This window comes from Paralichthys olivaceus, chromosome 9 (genome assembly GCF_024713975.1).
Source record: "Paralichthys olivaceus isolate ysfri-2021 chromosome 9, ASM2471397v2, whole genome shotgun sequence".
Taxonomy (NCBI): Eukaryota; Metazoa; Chordata; class Actinopteri; order Pleuronectiformes; family Paralichthyidae; genus Paralichthys; species Paralichthys olivaceus.
In genome coordinates, this window is record NC_091101.1 from 22,781,606 (window position 1) to 22,800,882 (window position 19,277).

The 19,277-nt window shown below is 39.8% G+C and overlaps 2 protein-coding genes across 3 annotated transcripts in view; one reads left to right on the top strand and one right to left on the bottom strand.

The window, feature by feature from the left end:
- Positions 1-8,604: 8,604 nt before the first annotated feature.
- Positions 8,605-11,946, bottom strand: atox1 (antioxidant 1 copper chaperone). Of its 2 annotated transcripts, XM_020079858.2 has the most exons (4): positions 11,393-11,946; positions 10,685-10,760; positions 9,725-9,878; positions 8,605-9,507 (listed from the first exon to the last, which is right to left on the bottom strand). In XM_020079858.2, the coding sequence occupies exons 1-3, from the start codon at positions 11,396-11,398 to the stop codon at positions 9,754-9,756; spliced, it is 207 nt and encodes a 68-aa protein (XP_019935417.1). In that variant the 5' UTR covers positions 11,399-11,946; the 3' UTR covers positions 8,605-9,507; positions 9,725-9,753. The 2 variants fall into 2 exon arrangements, with proteins under 2 accessions (XP_019935417.1, XP_069388157.1); XM_069532056.1 differs by lacking the exon at positions 11,393-11,946 and having other exon boundaries at positions 10,685-10,790.
- Positions 11,947-12,509: 563 nt separating this feature from the next.
- Positions 12,510-19,277, top strand: part of slc36a1 (solute carrier family 36 member 1) — a 34,089-nt gene continuing 27,321 nt past the window's right edge. The window contains exons 1-4 of the mRNA XM_069532054.1: positions 12,510-12,702; positions 16,329-16,467; positions 18,465-18,579; positions 18,674-18,764. Of these exons, the coding sequence (XP_069388155.1) occupies positions 16,431-16,467; positions 18,465-18,579; positions 18,674-18,764 (243 nt within the window). The 5' untranslated portion in view covers positions 12,510-12,702; positions 16,329-16,430. The remainder of the gene's footprint in view (positions 12,703-16,328; positions 16,468-18,464; positions 18,580-18,673; positions 18,765-19,277) is intronic.

The window sequence follows — 19,277 nt, forward strand, 5'->3', positions numbered from 1 at the left end:
ATTTCTCCCTTTTTCCTCACCCTTCTCCCCTCCACTTTCTCACCCACCCTCTCTCTCTTTCTGTAAACGTGGCAGTGTTTGTTTTAACACGTCCAACACAGATGATGAGGTGAAGAGCTGCAATTAGGATTTTTTCAAACTGCTGCTGAATTATCTGCAGCTCTGAGAGACATCAAGACACAACCTCCCTCAGTGACTCCACAACCTCACAGACCTCACAGAGTTCATGTTTAGTGGAGTTAAATATTATGACAAAAAAATATATATACTGTTGAGTCTGACTCAGCTTTCATCATTCTTTTGTGATGTTGAGATGAAATTTGAGGGAAGATTGAAATTTTTAAAAAGAGTCATTTTTCAGTATCTACACTTATACATGTTTCTCTATTAAATTCAATTAAAGTCATTTAATCTTTATTATCCCAGAGGAGCAGTTTGTTGTGCAGCCATAAATCAGTGCATGGCAAAACAGACAATCAATAAGTACTGTGTGAATAAATACAATATATAAATCATTTATTAAATCACTGTGTTTCGACCGAGTGAATCTGCAGCTGCAACAGATTTATGTTGAATGTGTTTTTGTGATCTGGTAAAGTTATGTCTGATTGTCAAACGTACAGTGGAGCTGTAAATATATAATTTAACATTGTCTGGTCACAGCTGTATTCACATAAACATCTGCTTTTAATTTGTATTTTAATTTGTATGTGATGTATCCAATTCAAAATATATTAATGCATTTTTATCTGATTCAGTGGAAATTCATAATAAAACTGAGCTAAACAAACTTCACACACACACACCTGCGATGTGGATACATCATTAAAACTTTATGTTTTTAAATCTTGAACAGTTTTAATTTCTGTTCTCGTTCACCTTCAGTGACTACAGTGAACTTCAGCCCTCACAGTGTTTGTCTCACCCTGTAAATCAGCGAGCGGCTGGAGGAGTTAGACGAAGGCAGTGAGGACTTTAAACCCAATAACAAACATCAAAGATATTTCTTTAACCACTATTTCGTCTTCAAAGTCACCAAGCTCTTAAAATGATCCCTGCTGTACAGGGAGCCTTTTCTCTGTGATGGATGTTTTGCCTTGAGCTCGTCTCCCCCTCCTCCTCCTCTTCATCCTCCTCTTCATCCTCCTGCTGCTCGACAGCAGAAGTCGAGGATACGAATCCGCACCAGGCATCAATTATGGCTCCTGCACAGCGCCTCTCGTTGGTCGTCCATACAAAACAATAATTAAATCAATTAAACACAAAAAACTTGAAAATGAAGCTAAATAAAGTTGAACATCGTAAGATCTATAAAAAGTTATTTAACTTTAAGAGAAGTATAGTTTCTGTATGTTTATTCAATTGCCTGAGTTCCTGACATACCGCCGTGACCTTCAAGAATCACATAACCAACTATAGACTGTAAATCAAGATGGACGACATGACAGCCAAAGTGCCAACAAGCTAATGAGGCTAACAAAAAGGTTTGTTGATTTTGTGACTCTGATTTAAACACATGAGAAAAATACGATATATAAATATGTTAACATTTAAGAGAATGAATTACTTTAATGTGGAGACACTAAGATGTATTTATACAGTTCTGAGAATCCGTTGTAAAATGAAGCAGCTCTTAAATCTCACCGAGCCGTTTCCCTCTTGACTCAGTTTAACGCACCGATCGTGACAGAGCGAGCTGTTGGTGTATTTGAGAAAAGTCTGTGATTCACTCGTTCCTCAAAGAACGTCAGAATGAGACACAGAGACAAAACCCTGATGGAGGGTTAGAGGCTGTAATTACACCGATACGAGCTCAGGGCCTGACCGCTGCCGTCACAGGCCAGGATTCAAGGGATTTGTAGAGAACACGCTGTCGCCCACGAGTCACAGGAGAAGAAAATTTAATTAAAAAACGAGGAAATGTGAAGACGCTCAAAATCTGAGGTAATGAAACATGAAGACATTATATTTGAAAATCATCTCACAGGTGGAGACAAATAAAAGTGTGTAGACTTAGTTTTTTATCTTGTGTCTGTAAGGAGCAGGAATCCCGTGGGACCAAATTTGTTATTCGTAACTAAAAACACTTCGTCTCCGTGTTTGTTTTTACTCTGAAGTCTAGATTCACCACACAGTCACGTATAATTACGTTTAAAATATGTCTGTGGTCTTTAACTGTTTTAAAAATCAGTAAAGATTTGAAGATCTTCTCGTGTGCAGCAGGTATGAAAAGACAAAGCAAAGTTTTGGTGGAGGAGCATTTTCCACAATCTTGAAACCCAAAGATTACTTTGATTAATCTTCTTTATAAAACGTAATAATAATCACAGCTTTGTGGAACATGTCAGTTTGATAGAAGAATGCTCTAAAGTTTTAATAGAGAAAATATAAATTATTTTTATCATGAGGAAACCTGGACTCAGCAGCTGCAAACTGTTTGGTGACGTGTAAACCAGAAGCTGCAGCTCGGACACAGTGTTCTGGCATTAGACACACACACACACACACACACACACACACACACACACACACACACACACACACAGAGGCTTGGACTCAAGGCGGTGCCATAATAAGTTAAAGTGATGTCAGCACATGAAACACAAAACTCATTTGTTATGCTGTAGTGTGGCAGGATTTATTTTAATATCCTGAAAGGTAGAAGAAGGTATCCTCACCTGAAACTGAGATGTTCACTGACAGTGGCCAAATAAGAGAATTAGCACAACAGGATTAGAAATAATTAAAAGTTGAGCACCTGCTAGAAAACAGGACTCAGATGAACACAGATATTTCCTGAATGAGCCTCTTGTCAGCATCATTAGCCGTGAGGGGGCAGTTGAGTAAACATTTATCTTGAAGAGAACTTGCCGAGCAGATTTTTAATGTGAAATATGTCACATGTGGTGTTCGTGCACCAGAGGAAAGGAAAAATAATATTGCAGCATTTTCATAGAGATTATTATGTTTTATTAAAGTCTTTTATTTGAGCTCTGTGGTGAAACTGTTTTAACTTCTTGAACCTGGTGATTCATATCACAATATTTCTGGATGAGTTAGGAATTAAATTGATTTTATTTTAAAATGCATTTATATTATTGTACATTGAATCTCTGTGATCATCCTATTTCAAACTTTAGCACAGTTATAACGTTCGTCTCTATCGGGAAAAATCATCTGTCTTTAAGTTAAAGCATCCTGAGTCTGACTTTGTTTAAACGACTTTCAGAAACCTCTGCACCAGATTAAAAAGATCTGCTCATCAGGAGTTTGTCATCTCTGATTTGTCATCTCTGATTTGAAAACACCCTCTCAGAACCTCAGCAGATGTAAAAAGTTTTGTTTTCACTCGTGTCGCTCACAGGTTCGTACATGTTCTGAATAACTTGATCTGTTCCAGCAGGAGAACACAGTCGCTCGACACTCCTGTTCCCCTCAGCACTGCTGCCACATGTTGGAATATGTGAGTCCAGTGTACAGAGAACAGAAATGCATTTTAATATCTATTTATCTTATCAACCAGTGTCTCTTTGTCTCGTGTGTCTTTCCATCTTTGTATGAATCTATGTATCTATCTATCTAAAAAACACAGTAGATTTATACATGTTTATATTCACACACATGATTCTCAGGGTCTGTTTCTGTGTATTTACATTTGTCTGTACATTGCATGGATTTCTTTGCAGGTGGTGAATAAGCGTCTCCCCCTGTTGATCGCTCGAGGTCCATGATAAACCATAACACATTCCAATCTGATCCGTGTTCTCACACTCTCAGCCTGTGTGAGAACACGGATCAGACAACATCTGCTATCTCGTCCACATTTGTTCACTTTTTCAGATTTGGAAGCTGAATCAAATCTGGAATCCTTTCAAGCCAAAACAACACAGTCCAGCTGGCAGCAACAAACACCTTGTGGGTCTGTTGCTGGTTTTCTTGGACATGTCTCGACGATGTCCGAGTCACATGTTACTGCAGAGGAAGAATGTGCAGTGGAATCAAGTCTCTGTGTTTGAACTTATTCTGCATTAATGAGAGATTGTTAAAATCCAGGAGTTGTTAAAAAACAGATATTAACAATATTATTCAGTTCTTTAAATGGTTCTTTCTTATCTGCTCTGCACTAGTTTTGATTTGATTTATTTTTGTCGCAGTGATCTACATAAATACTGTGATGCTTTTTTAATTCTGTTTCCCATAGACTTCAAATAAAGATGGATGAAAGGATAATTCCCAAAATGAAGCCATGGTGTCTCGATCGCCCCCTGGTGGCTGGCTACAGTAAATGTCATAATTCTGCACGGTGAATGATGGGCCAAACTAAATGTATCAGAGCACACAGGTGGTTCAGGAAGTTCTCACTGACGTTGGTTCAAGTGTTCATGTTTCTGATGAAACGTCATGATTGACAGGTCTCTGCTGCACAGACTCTGACTCCAGATGTGCAGAATGTATTCAGGATATTTTGGCTTCATTTCTAGTCGGTGGGAGGAAGTGAAGATGTGTCGTCTGTCTTTATTTAAAATCTATAAAAACACAGGCGTCCTCTGCACACGAGAACCTCGTGAAGGGGCATGTCTGTCGGTGTGACATCACTGTGGCTGTGTGACATCATCCGGACTCTCTTCAGATGCATAATCTCTCCATTTACTCTCATCTGCTGATAAATGTCCTCAGCCGACCAGTTCCATGTTATGTGTGTGTGAGTGTGTGTGTGTGTGTGTGTGTGTGTGTGTGTGTGTGTGTACTGAGGGTTAGGGGGATGTGGGGTGGAGTCATGGCTGTCACATTCTGTCCAGTCGGCCAAAACAAACACACCTGTCACCAGGAGGCCACAGCCAAACGGAGAAAAGTGCAGTTTGACTGACGAGAGCAAACAGTCGGCCGACCCTGCGGCTTCACGTCTCTCTGGGAGTCTCCGCCGTGTATTTCCTCTCTGGTTGCAGGAACTTTATCGTCCTGTTCTGGGTCGAAAATCATGTTGAACTGAGCCCATAAGTCTCATCATGGGAAACGTGAGGTGAACTCATGAACCTGCACTTTCCTGTTCTGGAGGAAAAGAAATCAGATTAAAGGTTTTAGATGATTTAATTTGCACATGCAGTTTTATACTGTGAAATATCTTGAACTTATTAGGTGGTAGAAGTCAAGCAATATGTTGCCACGAAGTTGGAATAATCAGTTTCTTAAATAAGATTTTCCTCCACTGGAACTTTTAACAACCTGTGAGCTGGTTTGAAAAACAATGTACAACAAAACAGCTTTGATTCTCCTTTTCATGCCAAAAAGAAAGAGGAGGCAAAAAAAAAACATATTTTTCTGCCATGTCTGTTTGTCTCTAACTTCAACTCTGCATCGTTCAAACTCATTCCGACATTTTGGTTGTAAGATAGTTAAAAATACTGATGTATTTTATGTCTCAGAGGTCGTGAGTGTAATTAAATGGGATAAAGAACAGCAACGTTTTTATTTTGGGTACATTATTTTTGGACTTGTGCACAAACACAGGAGAGTCCAGGAACAGGACAAAATAATATATACGACCAAACAAGCTCCCAGAGTATGGAGGTGTCAGAAACAAAAACCTTTTTTAATTTAACCATGAACCTTTACAGCATCTAAGTTGAAATAAATTGATAATAGTTTAAAATATTGGAATTATTTCATGTGAATTTAAGTGGAATTTCCCCTGCTGTGTTTTTGAATCGATGGAAAGTTCAGGCCTGTTGTGAGGACATGAGCTGTATAATGTGGGGCAATTACAACATGGCAACCTGCTGCTCAACATTAAAGCAAACACGTTGTATTTGCCTCAGTTTATCACATTAATCAAATCAGCGGCAGCTCCACAGAAGCTGGTGTTTGTCAGCGGAAACGTATTCACACGCATATCAATCCAGACCTGGTCACAACGTCCACGTTAGTAGTCAAGGGAAAGATGAACGAGAGCCAAACTGTTCCAGCTCCAGACGAGTGCAGCTTCTTCTTCTAGGAATTAACGAAGCATCAGACGCAGCGAGGACGGACAGTGTTTGTGTATTTGTGTGTGTGGGGGGGTAATATGAAGAACCCAGTGACTGTGCTGACGACCCTGTTATCTGTGGAGTTTGTGTTGTACACAATGAGCCTCTGTTCGCCTCAGTGGCTGGTTGAGACGGCGGAGGGGGCCACCGAGGGACTGTTCTCCCTCTGCAGCTCCTATGAAGGTTTCTCCAGCTGCACCACGTTTCCAGCCTGGCTGGGTAAGCTCCATGCGACGCCATCATTTGTTTACAAAATGTATTTGTTGCAGATGATTCTTTTTATTTGACCATAAAGCTGCTTTCGAACAAACACTTCTGGAGTTTTACTGGTTCCTATATCTACGAGAGACATCATGCGTGCAGACCTGAGATACAGTTCATCGTTAGCTGCTCTCAGACCTGCACTGACGTCCTGACATTCTCCTGAGATTTCCAGGAGGGAGAACAAAATGTAAAAGAGCTCATGGACACAACCTGCCACATGCACCCATTGGATGGTACATTAAAATCATCATCATTTACTAAATAGACATCAGGCTTGAAACTAGTCATTGTGACATAAACTTCTTAAATGTGTTTGCTGACTGAGGCTTAAAGTCACTTTAACAACCACAGGAGTCGCCCTCTGCTGGTCATTACACAGAAAGCAGGTTTCAGGTCCCTTTGCATTGGCCTCACTATCTGGAACCAGAGTCTATGTCCATGTTTATGCTTTTGTTCTTCGACGCATCGTGACCCCGTCAAACACCAGTTGTAAATATACTTGTATCGTCAGCTCCGACATTTTGAACCCTCTTGTTGCAGGAAGCTACAGTTTGTCCTGGATGTTTTTGTCTGTGTCCAGTCTGCTGTCTCTCACCGCTCTGCTCGCTGTCCGACCCGCTCTGAGCAGAGGGAGGAAGGCCATCGCCGCTCTGCTCCTCAACATCATCTCCAGTAAAACACAACACTGACTAAAGCTGCACAATCTGAAAGCATTCACACGCACAAAGGTCACTGAACACGTCCTTTAGTCAGAGACGCCGTCCTGTGAGTTATTCAACCTTCAGCAACAGAGTCCCACAAACACCTTCACTTGTTCCTGCAGATTCATTTCACGTTCACCTGCTTTAATCTGCAAACAAATATCCGTTCAGGGGATTTAGATGTTTTTAGTCCAGCAAACAATCAAATATCTGCAACAGAAATATTGTTCAATGATACTTCAAATCTTTATCATCACATGATATTCAGGTGTTGAAATCTTTTCTTGGTGCTTCTCTCTGAGAGGCTGACATCTGATATTTTACTGCTAATTTCTTCAGTACGTCATTTTGATTTAAATTATTCTTTTACAAAAAAGGAATAGTTAAAAAACACTCTTGAAGATAACATTTAAATACCTTTTCTTCATTAAAATTAGGTTTAAATGTTGAACTTTGCCTCTAGACAGTTGAGAGATTTAAACCAAAGCCTGTAAATAAACACGGGTGATGTGTCTCCACTTCCTCCCACCATCCAGAACAGAAGCTGAAATATGTCATCTTGTGCATTTGGAGTCAGAGTTTTTAACTTTTTAGTTTGGTCCATGTTCCATCTGCTGACATGGAGGAGGCAGGGTTTATGACCTTTACAGCAGCCAGCCAGCAGGGGGCCCAGAAGATGCTTTGGCTTCACTTTCGGGAGCTGTCATGTCGTCCATCTTAATTTACAGTTGTTTAAACTCTGGAGTAAAAAAGTCACTGATAAAACAATCAATCACCTAGTTAGTGTTTTAACTTGCGGTTGCTTTGCTGCACAGACGTTACAAATGCAACATGTTTACAGTTTTATACAATATGAAAGTAAAACTCTTGTTATTAAATCTACGTCCTCTTCTGTCGTAGTCACGCTCTGTGCCGGCGCTCTCATCTCCTTCCTGGTGTCCATCGAGCAGCAGGATCCTGAGCTGCTGCAGCACCTGGGCTGGACCTTCTACATCTGCTGCGCCACCATCTTCTACGCCTCGCTGGTGACGGTGCTTCTGGGGGTCGTCCACGGCGACAGAGGCCGCGTTGATCCGGCGGTGAGAGGAGGGCCGGTGGACATGACTGTGATGGCGGCCTGATGAATCCAGACAAACTTCACAGAATACTTCTATAGATGTATTTATGATGTACATTTCCTCAGGGTTGTCAGGAAACTGTAATTTAACTTTTTCAACTCATCTTCATGCCGTCCCTCTGTGGTCTGTTTTCTGCTGCTGTACTTTGAACGTGTGTTAAAATAAACTCAAGGCTGCACGTCTGAACCACGTGCTGCACTTTACAACCTGCAGTCAGATAACACTACCGCAAGAAATATTCACCACTGGATAAAAGAGACTGCGGCTGAAAGGAGTCAGGTGCATTTACAAAACCTCAGAAAAGTGGGGACAGCTTGATGACATAGCGCCACCTGGTGGTTGAAGTATTGTTTCATTTATTATGCAACCTGAATAACCAACAGGACAGTGGTAAAAACTGATTCATCAGTGAAACAAGAGTAACAGCAAATGTTTTATTCATCTGTAGAGATGTTTGTTGTGCTGCAGGGAAATGAATTGGTTTTGGCATCAGCCTGATTTTTATGCACAGAGTTGTTTATTATCAGCAAGAATGGACTTTCTGTAAGATCGTAAATAGAAATCTCTTCATCTCTGATCTGTCAAGACAAAAGGAGTAAAACAGTAAACTGACAAACTGAGGCAGAACAGATTTGATTTTAATTCCCAGACGATGAAAAACCCCAGAAGACGGAGATTGTTTTCCTAAAGTAACAAGAGTGAATTTCATGCATTAGTGTGTGTAAGCAAATCTCCAAAACCTTGGCAGATATTCCCCATTAAAGTCTACATTTATTAGTGTTAAATCCAAAACAAACTCAATAATACATTTAGACAAATATTAGTATCAGTAGTTTGCAGAATGTTTCATAATCCAGGGAATGTACTTCATATGGTTCAAAGGACGTTTGACAGAATCTGTTTTTAGATCAGGACAGTTACAAACATCATGTACATGATCATGTAACATGAAGGTAGCAACCAAATGCTTCACATATCGGTTTTCGTGTTCTTTTCATTTGACAACTGAAATTAACAATTATTCAAGAACATATATGGATTCCTCTGTTATTTTATAGATAAAAGAGCGACATGTAAAAAATTACCTTCAGTTCTATAAAATTGGGTAATACAGAGGTGTAATACGTGTAAGATGGTAATTCTGACCAGGACGCCATGTTGGAGGACAAACAACATGAAACACAAACATATGGGAGGACGTCAAACACAATACTGCAAATAACAAGTACTGACATCATCGTTTGTGTGTTTGTTGTTGTTGTCGTCTTGTAAACCACAACACTGAAAGATGATGTGCGTCCAGGGGGACTCTTGTGTGTATGAGCTGCGGTGGGGGGGGGGGGGTCCAGACTCTTCCATCCAGTTTGGAAATGTTTGCTTTGAATTAGCAGCAATGATTTCCTAAAGACAACAAACACATGATTAAATCATAGGATAGAATAATATGTAAAGTTAAATGAAGTGAACTTTTATTGTTTTCTCACAAACATTTTCCTGAAACCTTTAGGTCTGAAATCAGCTGTCATTCAAGGAGCCATAAAAATAAAACTTTGGGAAAGTAAATATAAATCTATGAGTTTGTTTGGCAGTGAAAATAAAAACTTAAACATCCTATCACCTGTTCTACATGAGCAGATGTAGACTCCTTCATTTCGTGCCGTTGTACTTGACCTCCTTCCCACATTTCTTCAGAGTCTCCATGAGAGACTCCACGTCTCTGTCGGACTCGATCCAAACCAGTTTCTTAGGCAGGTCGATCTCAAACTTCACATCTGTGAGCAGAGAAGACAAAGAGGCCCTTTGTTTAGTTCCATGAGGCGACAGCAGCACCATGGAAACCCTGCAGTGTCTCACATGTCACATGTACAGCACTCAACTGTACAGAGGAAAAGATTCACTGTCACACTTTGATCCTGAGGTGAATCTTTGTGGACTGATGAGCTCCGGCAGCGTGAGAGCATCCGAAGCAAGATGTTTAACCAAGGTGTGTTTTATCAAAACAACTTTCTCATTGTCACGCCACAGACTGTTGGACCGGTGCGAGCTGGAAAAACCCAAGTGTCACTCAGGCACCTGATGTTTTAAAATAAGAATTTATCATTGCTTCAGGTGACATAAGGATGACTCGACGTTCAGAGCCAAGAAGTCACGAGGTGCATTTAAAAACCTTTAACTGCACTTTCACTTTGAGTTCTCTGTGACAGCTCAGAGGGAGACGCAGCGAGTCATGACCCATATAAACATTTATTTTTATTTAGCAATGTCAACATTGAGATGATCAAGAAACTAAATCTAAAACTTAGTTTTACGTGCTGGCAAATGATATATATATATATATAATTCTATTTCTGATGTTTTTTCATCTACCACATATTGACAACTTTATATTTATCAGCATTTGACTAGAAACAAGAGAAACAATGTTGTGCAGTTCAGGTCTAAGAGTAATGCAGTGGTTTGCACTGTCAGGGCCTTTGTGTGCGGAGTTTCCATGTTCTCTCCAGATTATTTAGATCAGTGAGTTTAAAGAAGAAGCAAACGAAGAAGAAGAAAAGGAGAAGACACATCTTGGTCTCACCTTCCAGTTTGTTGAGGATTCTGGTGACGGCTCCAGAACATCCTTCACACGTCATCGCCACCTCGAACTCGTGCTTCTGTTGGAGACACATTCAATCGTTCACTGACATCCCACGGTGTGTTTATAATTTATCACGTGTGTCATTACATTCATGGAACCAACAACCCAGATACATAGATGATCAATGAGTGGGGATCACATTCTGAGATCAGATTAGATCAGGAACAATCCAACAATGACACAACTAACGATCTATTCAAGATTATTCTGCCAGTATAATTGTTTAAAAGATAAAACTTTGGCTTGACTTAAGGTAAAATCTTCAAATGTCTAGATTTGTTTGGCCCGAAGTCGAAAAACTTTATATTCAGTTTACATCTACATTAATATAGTACTGAAGGTATTGATCATATAACTATGAACCACCGTAACAATAATATGACGTTTATACACAAACGACTCATCTCTAAAACAGTTCCCACGTCAAACATGAGTAATCTCACGAGTATGACGTAATGAGATTTACAATGAACGTACTTAACGAAGAATCGAGAATGATCCTGATAATCGATGGAAGTGATCGGTGACTCATGAAACATCCAGCAGGACTGTTAGCATACAGGCTACTTAGCATCCCGGACGGGACACGCTGTTTTAATTCAAGCTAAACTTCCCAACAGTGACAATAGAGCTGGTTCGGAAACTCACCGTCATGTTTGAAGTGATGTCTCGCGGCCTCCTGTTGGATCAGATGTGAACTTTGACCTCGGACAGATTCTCAGTTTCTGCAAAACCTGCGAAAACCTGAACAAGAGATCACTTCCTGGATAGCATCAAGCTAACTGTCACGAGCGGCAGCGTTTCCGGTACAGAGGTTTAAAAAGATAAAAGAAATCAAAACTCTGTGTAAAGGTGAAGAAATGGTTGTAGCGCGATGGAGTCAAGTATAAACGCTTCATTCAATTATATGAGAAGGATTCAACGAGTAGAACTGTCATCCGTGAGAAAATGTATGAATGCAATTTAGGAAAAACTCCACTTCCGCTTATATTCTGAAGGTATTTTCGCAAACTTGATGTGAACCACCGGTGAGTTCCCGGATGTTTCCTTTTTTTTTTTTGCAGCCGAATTTAAAAAGAAGTTTTTATTTGTTTTCACTTTATTTATTTGAACTGATCCCACCACAGGAAGTGAGTTTCACTAGAAGAAGAACAACCCGCACAGACAGCCCGTGCAGCGCCGCTGCCGCCTCACCGGGCTGCAGCGGTGCTCAAAACAAGCGCCTCCATTCTGCTGCATGGTTTTCAAAATAAAGGTACGGTGGCCGAGAGAGCGCAACACACTGCCAATTAAGAAAACAAATGCTAATAGATAAAAATATATTTATTCAAACATTTAAATGAATGTGAAAAAATGTAAATAACTAAAACTATAATCATTCAAGACTTTATTTGGCATGTGCACAACAATTACATGCACGAGCCACACGAGCAAATAAGATATAATATGGAATATAAACACTAGAGTAAAACATTTGAAATAAAACAGATAAAATAAAATAGAGTAATAAAATACAATATAATAAAATATACCCCTGAGTGGAATGAATGAATGAGAAGTAATACTGATTAGCGTTAGTTAATAACATTATAAACACATTCTATTGCATTAACATAAACCTAACGTTATTATTATTATTATAAACTTGTAGTAAATGTAAAAGTTTTGGCTTAAATCTAACGTAAAGTACTAAATACACCAAAATGTGAACGGTGTCTCCAAGGCAACAGCACGTAAATACGCTGCGCTGCGTCCTCCGCGGGTCACGTGACGCCGAGGAGCCGAACAGCCGAGGAGCCCCAGTGTCACCTCCTCCTCCTCCGCCTCCGCCTCCTCCTTCTCCTCAGCCGCCGCCGCTAAGCTGAGCTCAATCAGCGGACATGTTTATCAAAATTACTGGCTTGCGGTGACAGCCTCCGGTGAATCCAGCCCGGGAGAGAAGACGAGGCCGCCGAGAGGTAGGTGCTCACCCGCGTAGCTGCGCGGAACCCCGGGCACAAACATAGCATTGGGAGGCTAACGTTAGCTGGCGGAGGGTTTACGGCACCTCGGCTAAAACAAGCTAGGCTAGCTCCATTGAATAAACAGGTTACAGGTTGTTCGCAGTGAGGAGCCGATGTGTCCTCACGTCCACGCGGAGAAGCTAATCCCGTCCTCCCGTCTGTTCTCGGAATCGAAGAACAGCGGCCCGATTTAAAAGACCCGTTTGTCTGCTTTCCAAGCACAGCGCAATTAATCATAAGCCCGGTTGATGGGGCAGTTTCCCGGCCTGATCCCTTCAGTCTGCCCCGTCACCTCCGAGACACGTCCCCCGGACTGAACAAGGTCCAGTGCGGGATCATCAGGTCTGTGTGTGGGTTCGTGTCTTTATACAAATTAAATACTTTAAAGAACTGCAGTAGCGCCGAGGAGATTACTACACTCTTGTCTGATTCCTGGTAATTATTTACTTGTCATTTAACATAGATAAGAAAACCAACACGACATGAATTCCTAACCACGTAAACTTGCAACACAAATAACAGTGATGATAATCATGTATGATGAGATTGAGACATGTTTATTTTGTAGAAAACCTTATTTTTCCTCAGTTTTGTATGTGAGAATTCACATAACTTCCTTTATGGTCGTTATATATCATATATACAGTATACATGTTGTATTTAGCTCTTTACCATGGAGGTTATGGTGTCATAGCAATTACAATGACAAGTCATGTCATTGTAAACAGAGGCGGCTACACATCACAAACTGGCCTCATTATAATAGTTTAATTAATTGTATTCATTTGACCAGATTTAGAACCATTTTTCACATTTCCTCTAGAGCTTCACTGTGAATCACCTGCGAAGTGTCTCTTATTTACTTACTAATAATAATAATCATGTTATTCAAACATTAACTGCTTAATAGCTTTAGGTTCAGTTTTAAATCGCTGGTGAAATCAATTCCACGCCCGGCTATGTGAATTACCACGTTGCTTAGTGTCGTTCTCTCATGTCACAGCACAATCTGATAAGAGCTGAGCGGTTTATAATTCAGACACTTTGGCCTGATCTCAGTTGCACTGTAGAAGTCAGCCTAGTTGTCTTCTCACTGATCTTATCCTAAGAAGGAACTGTCAGGAGGAGTCGAGTTTCACTTTACTTTGACTGCAGTGTTTCTTAAATATAAGGTCTCACTGTGTAAAGTAATAGAATCATTAGTTCGCTGTGCCAACATGAAACAGAAACAGGATACATACTCGACGGAGAGATTCTGACGCAGCTCTCCGTGATAGTTTTGTTTTGATTTGTGCATTGTTTTGCAGAAGCTTTATTCGATCCAAGGTTGAAGTTTTATTGTGAAAATAGTTTTGACAAGTTGTTCGGATCTAGTTTCACTGTGTAAAGTTAAAGAATCAATAGTTGACTGTGCATATGTGAGATAGATACAGGAAAAATACTCAATTGATTCTACAGCAGCTTTAAAGGCCTTTGTTTGTTTGCACGGAGCCTTATTTGGGTAAAAGTCTGAGTTCTTTCTGAACTCTATATACATTGACAGTCTGTGTCATGAAGATTAAGGAAGTGTGCTCTCCAAACGTGAAGTAATGGATGCTGGGAAATAGGAACAATTTTTTGGATCCTAAAAATTTCTGTATAGTTGGAACTTTTGGAACTGTGTTAAAGACACGTTGAATTTACTGCATGTGGTCGGGTTATCTATATTTTACTTTTAGTTCCAGCAATAAACGTCTTTCTGTTCTTTTATGTAAACGAAAAAACAGGAAGACCAGCATTGATTTTTGCTCTTTATTCAACGGACATTGCCAGTACAGTGGACAACATGACGGACTAACACGTCAGTATACCAGTACAGTACAGTCTGAATAATAATGTTAAACCAAAAAAAAGACAAAACAAAGGCAAGAAAAAGTACATAAAAGAAAATATTAAAAACACCTGTTAAAACCAGTTAATATCAGGCATTAAGGTTTGCATTAAAGTGATGGTTTAAAAACAGGTTAGGTGTTGGCTTTTATGCTCAAAGAAATAAGTCATGTGAATAGATTATAGCTGCATATTAATCTTCTGTTCATAGTCAAACTTATTTCACCTTCTGCAGTAAAGTTTGCCTCGTGATCTCAGAATGACCATAAGTTTTCATTTTGACAGGCTCATCTGTGTCAGTGAAGTAAAACATTTCTTATTCAGGTGTTAATACATAAGGCTCATTTAACACTGGACCGAGGAATTTCTAATGACTGAAGACTTAAAGATTTAAACATTATTACTGTACTTTGAGCTTCACTCTGCAGAATCATAAATAACCGTAGTTCAACGTGCAACTTACATAAGTGGACCAATACTGAAAAAGGACGTTTTGCAGTCAAGTAGTTGAACTTTTGGAAATGGTTATAAAACCTTTCTATTTAGAATAACCTTATCAGATGCAAATAGTTCAGAACACTTTCACATGTCTTGATGGAATCGATTTGTAGGAATAGATAGCATTGAGTAATGTGGTGTCTGAAATGCCATGTGTTGTGTTCTCTTTGAAGGAAGTTGATCTATGGGTCTGAAGCCCAAAGGCCCTGAGGATTCGGAAGACGATAAATTTAGGCTTTCAGAGGAAAACTGAACGTATACGTTGGGGCATTAGATCACGGCTCTAACGGTCACTCTACATTTGAGCTGGCACCTTTCCCTCCCTGTTACCAGGCAGATGAGGAGGGCTGGAGGAAAGCCAGGTGTGTTTTTCTTTAGGTTTACGACGACAACTCTCATATATAAACAGGGAGTTGAATCTGTTAGGCAGAAGAGATTCACATTGGCCCTGGATCTCTCTCCAAGCAGACTGCAGCGCTTGTATTGATGCTGAAGTTTTTGTCATAAACCTTTGATACAATCAAGACGGTGTCAGCGGAGATTCCTTCATCACCTTCACATCATCGCTACCCCAATATACAACAAGACTTGGCGTCACGAACAGGAAGGGATTTGATACAACAGTAACTTTGTGTCCATTTTGCAGAAGTTCACCTGTGAGTGATCATATACTTGTTTCCCTGCCGACACGGTGACTATCGGGTTGAACAGTTTTAAATTTCCCTTTTTCAGAGATTTGAACAAAATATATGCACTTGACCAATTTGTCATATTGATTTTGTGATAGTGTCAGAGGCTCATTTCTCCAATTCATTTAATCTGTGATAGTAATCGCTTCAGTATCATTGGATGTATCAGGTCACTATGAGAAATGTTACAAGGTGAGAAAAACATTTATTTTACCACAACAACTGATCGTTTTTACAAATCTTTTTAATTTGTTGTGTTTAGTATAAACAATATTAAAGCTTACTTGCATTGAATATGTTGTATAAGCCAGACGTTACAGCCTGGTAGTGGCTTTTAGCACATTTTTCACACTGATTAAAAAATTGCACTTTAAGTTACTGGTGTTAATCCAAGTTGATGAAATGAAAGGGACATGTTAATTTAAGCTCTCAGTCCATTGCCGTGTCTTCCTTTCATTGTGAACACGATCATGTTTTTCTGCTGCTGAATCTTCCTCTTAGTTACTCTGTGTCTTCTGTTGTCAGGAGCTGTCGATGCTGGACTCTCTGATCCATCAGCATTAGGATCTGCGAGGCTGGGATAGAGAGACGACCGCTCAGTCGTCCATTAAAACCAACTGACCCGAAATGATGGCCTCCAGTGATGTAGACATCCGAGGAGAAGGTATTCAAACCAGTTACACATTTTTTACAAATGTAACATTGCATTTTGTTATTGGTTCACAATCTTAGAAACTGAAAAGTTCTTTGTGGTGAAGATAGTGTTGACATAACGTAGGTCTGTGGACACGCTGCGATTATATGTAATCCCAGCTGGCAGGTAGACGCTGAATCACCAAAGCAGCTTTCATTTCATTTACAAAATCCCTCTGATGGAGTGTCTGGTGTCTTGTTTGACAGGAGTTCTCACCAGCAAATTAAATACTCACTACATTGTCCAGTGTTTTTCTACCACTAATTTAGTCTTTACAGGAACATGTAAAATCTATTTTTATGGCATGCAGTTGATTTTCCGTTCTTGTTCATGCAGAATTTTGTGAGCATGTTTTTTCTTTCTTCAAACACATTTTCTCTGTGGTTTTTTTATCTTGTGTATTATGGAAAAAGCTGAATGGACATTTTGACCCTTATTGCTCTTTTAAACGTCAAAGTCCAACTGTCACATTTAATTATGTTTCTGCAAAAACACAGGGCACACAGTGATTTACAGTGCAGCTGTGTCTTTGTAGCAGACTGAAAAACATGCAGTGCAATTTCATTTTGACTTTATCTCTTAAAAAACATTTTTTTTATGTTTATAGTCAGCGAGCATCATGGCCATTGACAGTTCAGTGGGTTTGGATTATGGAGCAGTGGGTTTTAAAGATTTTCAAAGTTTCCCTTCAGCTTTAGTTTTCACACTGTGAGGAGACATTATTTTTCATCACTCCTACTCTAACAGCTCCTTTGTGCTTGTAAAAGGTTATAAGAGTAACCTCCAGTCAGAGACTTCGCAACAAACAGCCAAAAAAAACCACTGGTCATGTGTTCTTACAGTCAGCTGCTTTTACATTAGAGCTCTGTTGGAATGTCACCACCAAATGAAGTTGCTGCAAATTGAAGTCATGAGATGAGATTGTTTTTTTGCTGTGAGCCTGGTGCACATCAGATAAATAACCGAGTGCAGCTCTCTTCTTCAAGTTTCTGTGAGAAGAGGCCGATTATAGATATACCTGTAAAATTATTTGTTATTGAATCCATCACATGACTTGTTTGTCAAAGATGATGGTTTCGCCCCAGTCTGTTGGTTTGTTTATGCAAAAACTACTGAACAGATTTCCATGAAACTCTGTGGAAGGATGGGACATGGGCCGAGAAAGAAATGATTAAATGGTGTAATTCATGGATATCGCTGAAAAAATCTGACATCTTAAGGAGACGAGTGTGTGAAATGGTGCAGATCTGGATACAAACTTAAATTTCAATGGAAGTGGCAGAGAAATGCGTTTTACTGAGTGCCATTTTAATTATCAATTACACCGTCAGGAAAAAAGCTCTAAAATCCCATCTGAAACAAAAAAAAAGAGCTAGATCCATCAAGTGTGACTTCAGAATGACTAATATGACTAATTAATGACTAATATAGGATCTGTTGGATGTGTAAAAAATAAATATTTGGCAATATTTCAATTCCGCGTTTTCTAAATGACTATAAAAATAAATGAAGGCATTAGTGGAATGTGGAGCAGAAAATTCCAGTAGTGAATATGGAGGGTGAGGGAGGGGAGAGAGGGGAGGGAGCAGGAGGCGGTCAAAGTAAACAAACCTGCCCTGTAGCTACATGGAGGAGCAGCAGTGTGTGTTTAGTGGACCAGAAGAGTGAGTACAGCTGCATCTAACCAAGAGACATTTGCATTTATGTGCTGTGTGTAGTTAGGTTTCACTGCTGAATTTCTAAATTGCATCATGTGCGTTATTTCTGTCTTTTTCACAGTGTAAACATAAAGAGAGCAAAACATCACACTGCAAACTTAAGCTACAATTCAAAGTAGTAAACAGTTCAGTCTGTAGTTATCACAACAAGCCTTTTAAATGCACATATTTCATGATCATTTGTCGCCTTTGTGTCTCTGTATTGTGTGTAATCTGTGGCATTTCTTTCTTTTCTTCTCTTTGTCATAGGGTCTTTGTTTTCTGACCAGAATCCATCAGAAATGGACGCTCTGTGTCCCTCACCTCCTGGACCAACAAGACCCCAACGTAATTATGAGAGGATTGGAGGGCGGACAGGAACTTCGTAAGTGTAACAACAGCATCAGACACTGAAAAGGTCATAAAATGTGGTCCATCTGGTTGTAATGTGAGTGTTAATGTGTGTGTGTTTCCTCCAGGTTTTGTCAGACTCTTATTCACCTGCTGAAGGGGAACATTGGGACAGGGCTGCTGGGTCTGCCTCTGGCTGTGAAGAATGCAGGTCTGGTGGTAAGTTCACAAAGTTTATCATCTTATCACAGCCGGTCACACGGCAGGTCTGGACATCACTCCTGTCAGATATTTATGACCTAATTCAGACTTGGTCCAGCTTGTAGACTCTGTACAGTGATCAGTTTGTCAGCTGTAGTGTTTGAGGGAAGGAGGTAGGAAGTAACTCCTGAGTAACAGAAATGTCAGATCAGTCAGATTAGTTTTACTCTTAGTTATGACGGTTAGTTTTTACCTTCCTCATTTTATTTTCACTGTCATCTCTCATGCACCAGGAACATTAGTTCAGAGAGCTGACTGGTCTTCACAGAATCATGTGAGGAGCTGTGGTTATAGTATCAAATGCTTTACATGTTGCACCGAAGTAAAACAGATGCAGAATATTATCCCAGTGTCCTGACATAAAATGAAAAAAGCCCTTTGCATTGAAGCTTCTACTGTCTGCGTTGTTCTGCAACAAAGGCTGATACATTTTCATGCAAAGTCAAATGGACAATAAAACTAATTATCTAA

What these genes read in the sequence shown, in the direction of transcription:
- atox1 (XM_069532056.1), bottom strand. Translation starts at nt 10,775, where the DNA reads ATGTGTCTCCAACAGAAGCACGAGTTCGAGGTGGCGATGACGTGTGAA. An exon ending in AATCCTCAACAAACTGGAAG is followed by an intron (nt 9,879 to 10,684) that starts GTGAGACCAAGA and finishes CTCTGCTCACAG; the next exon opens with ATGTGAAGTTTGAGATCGAC.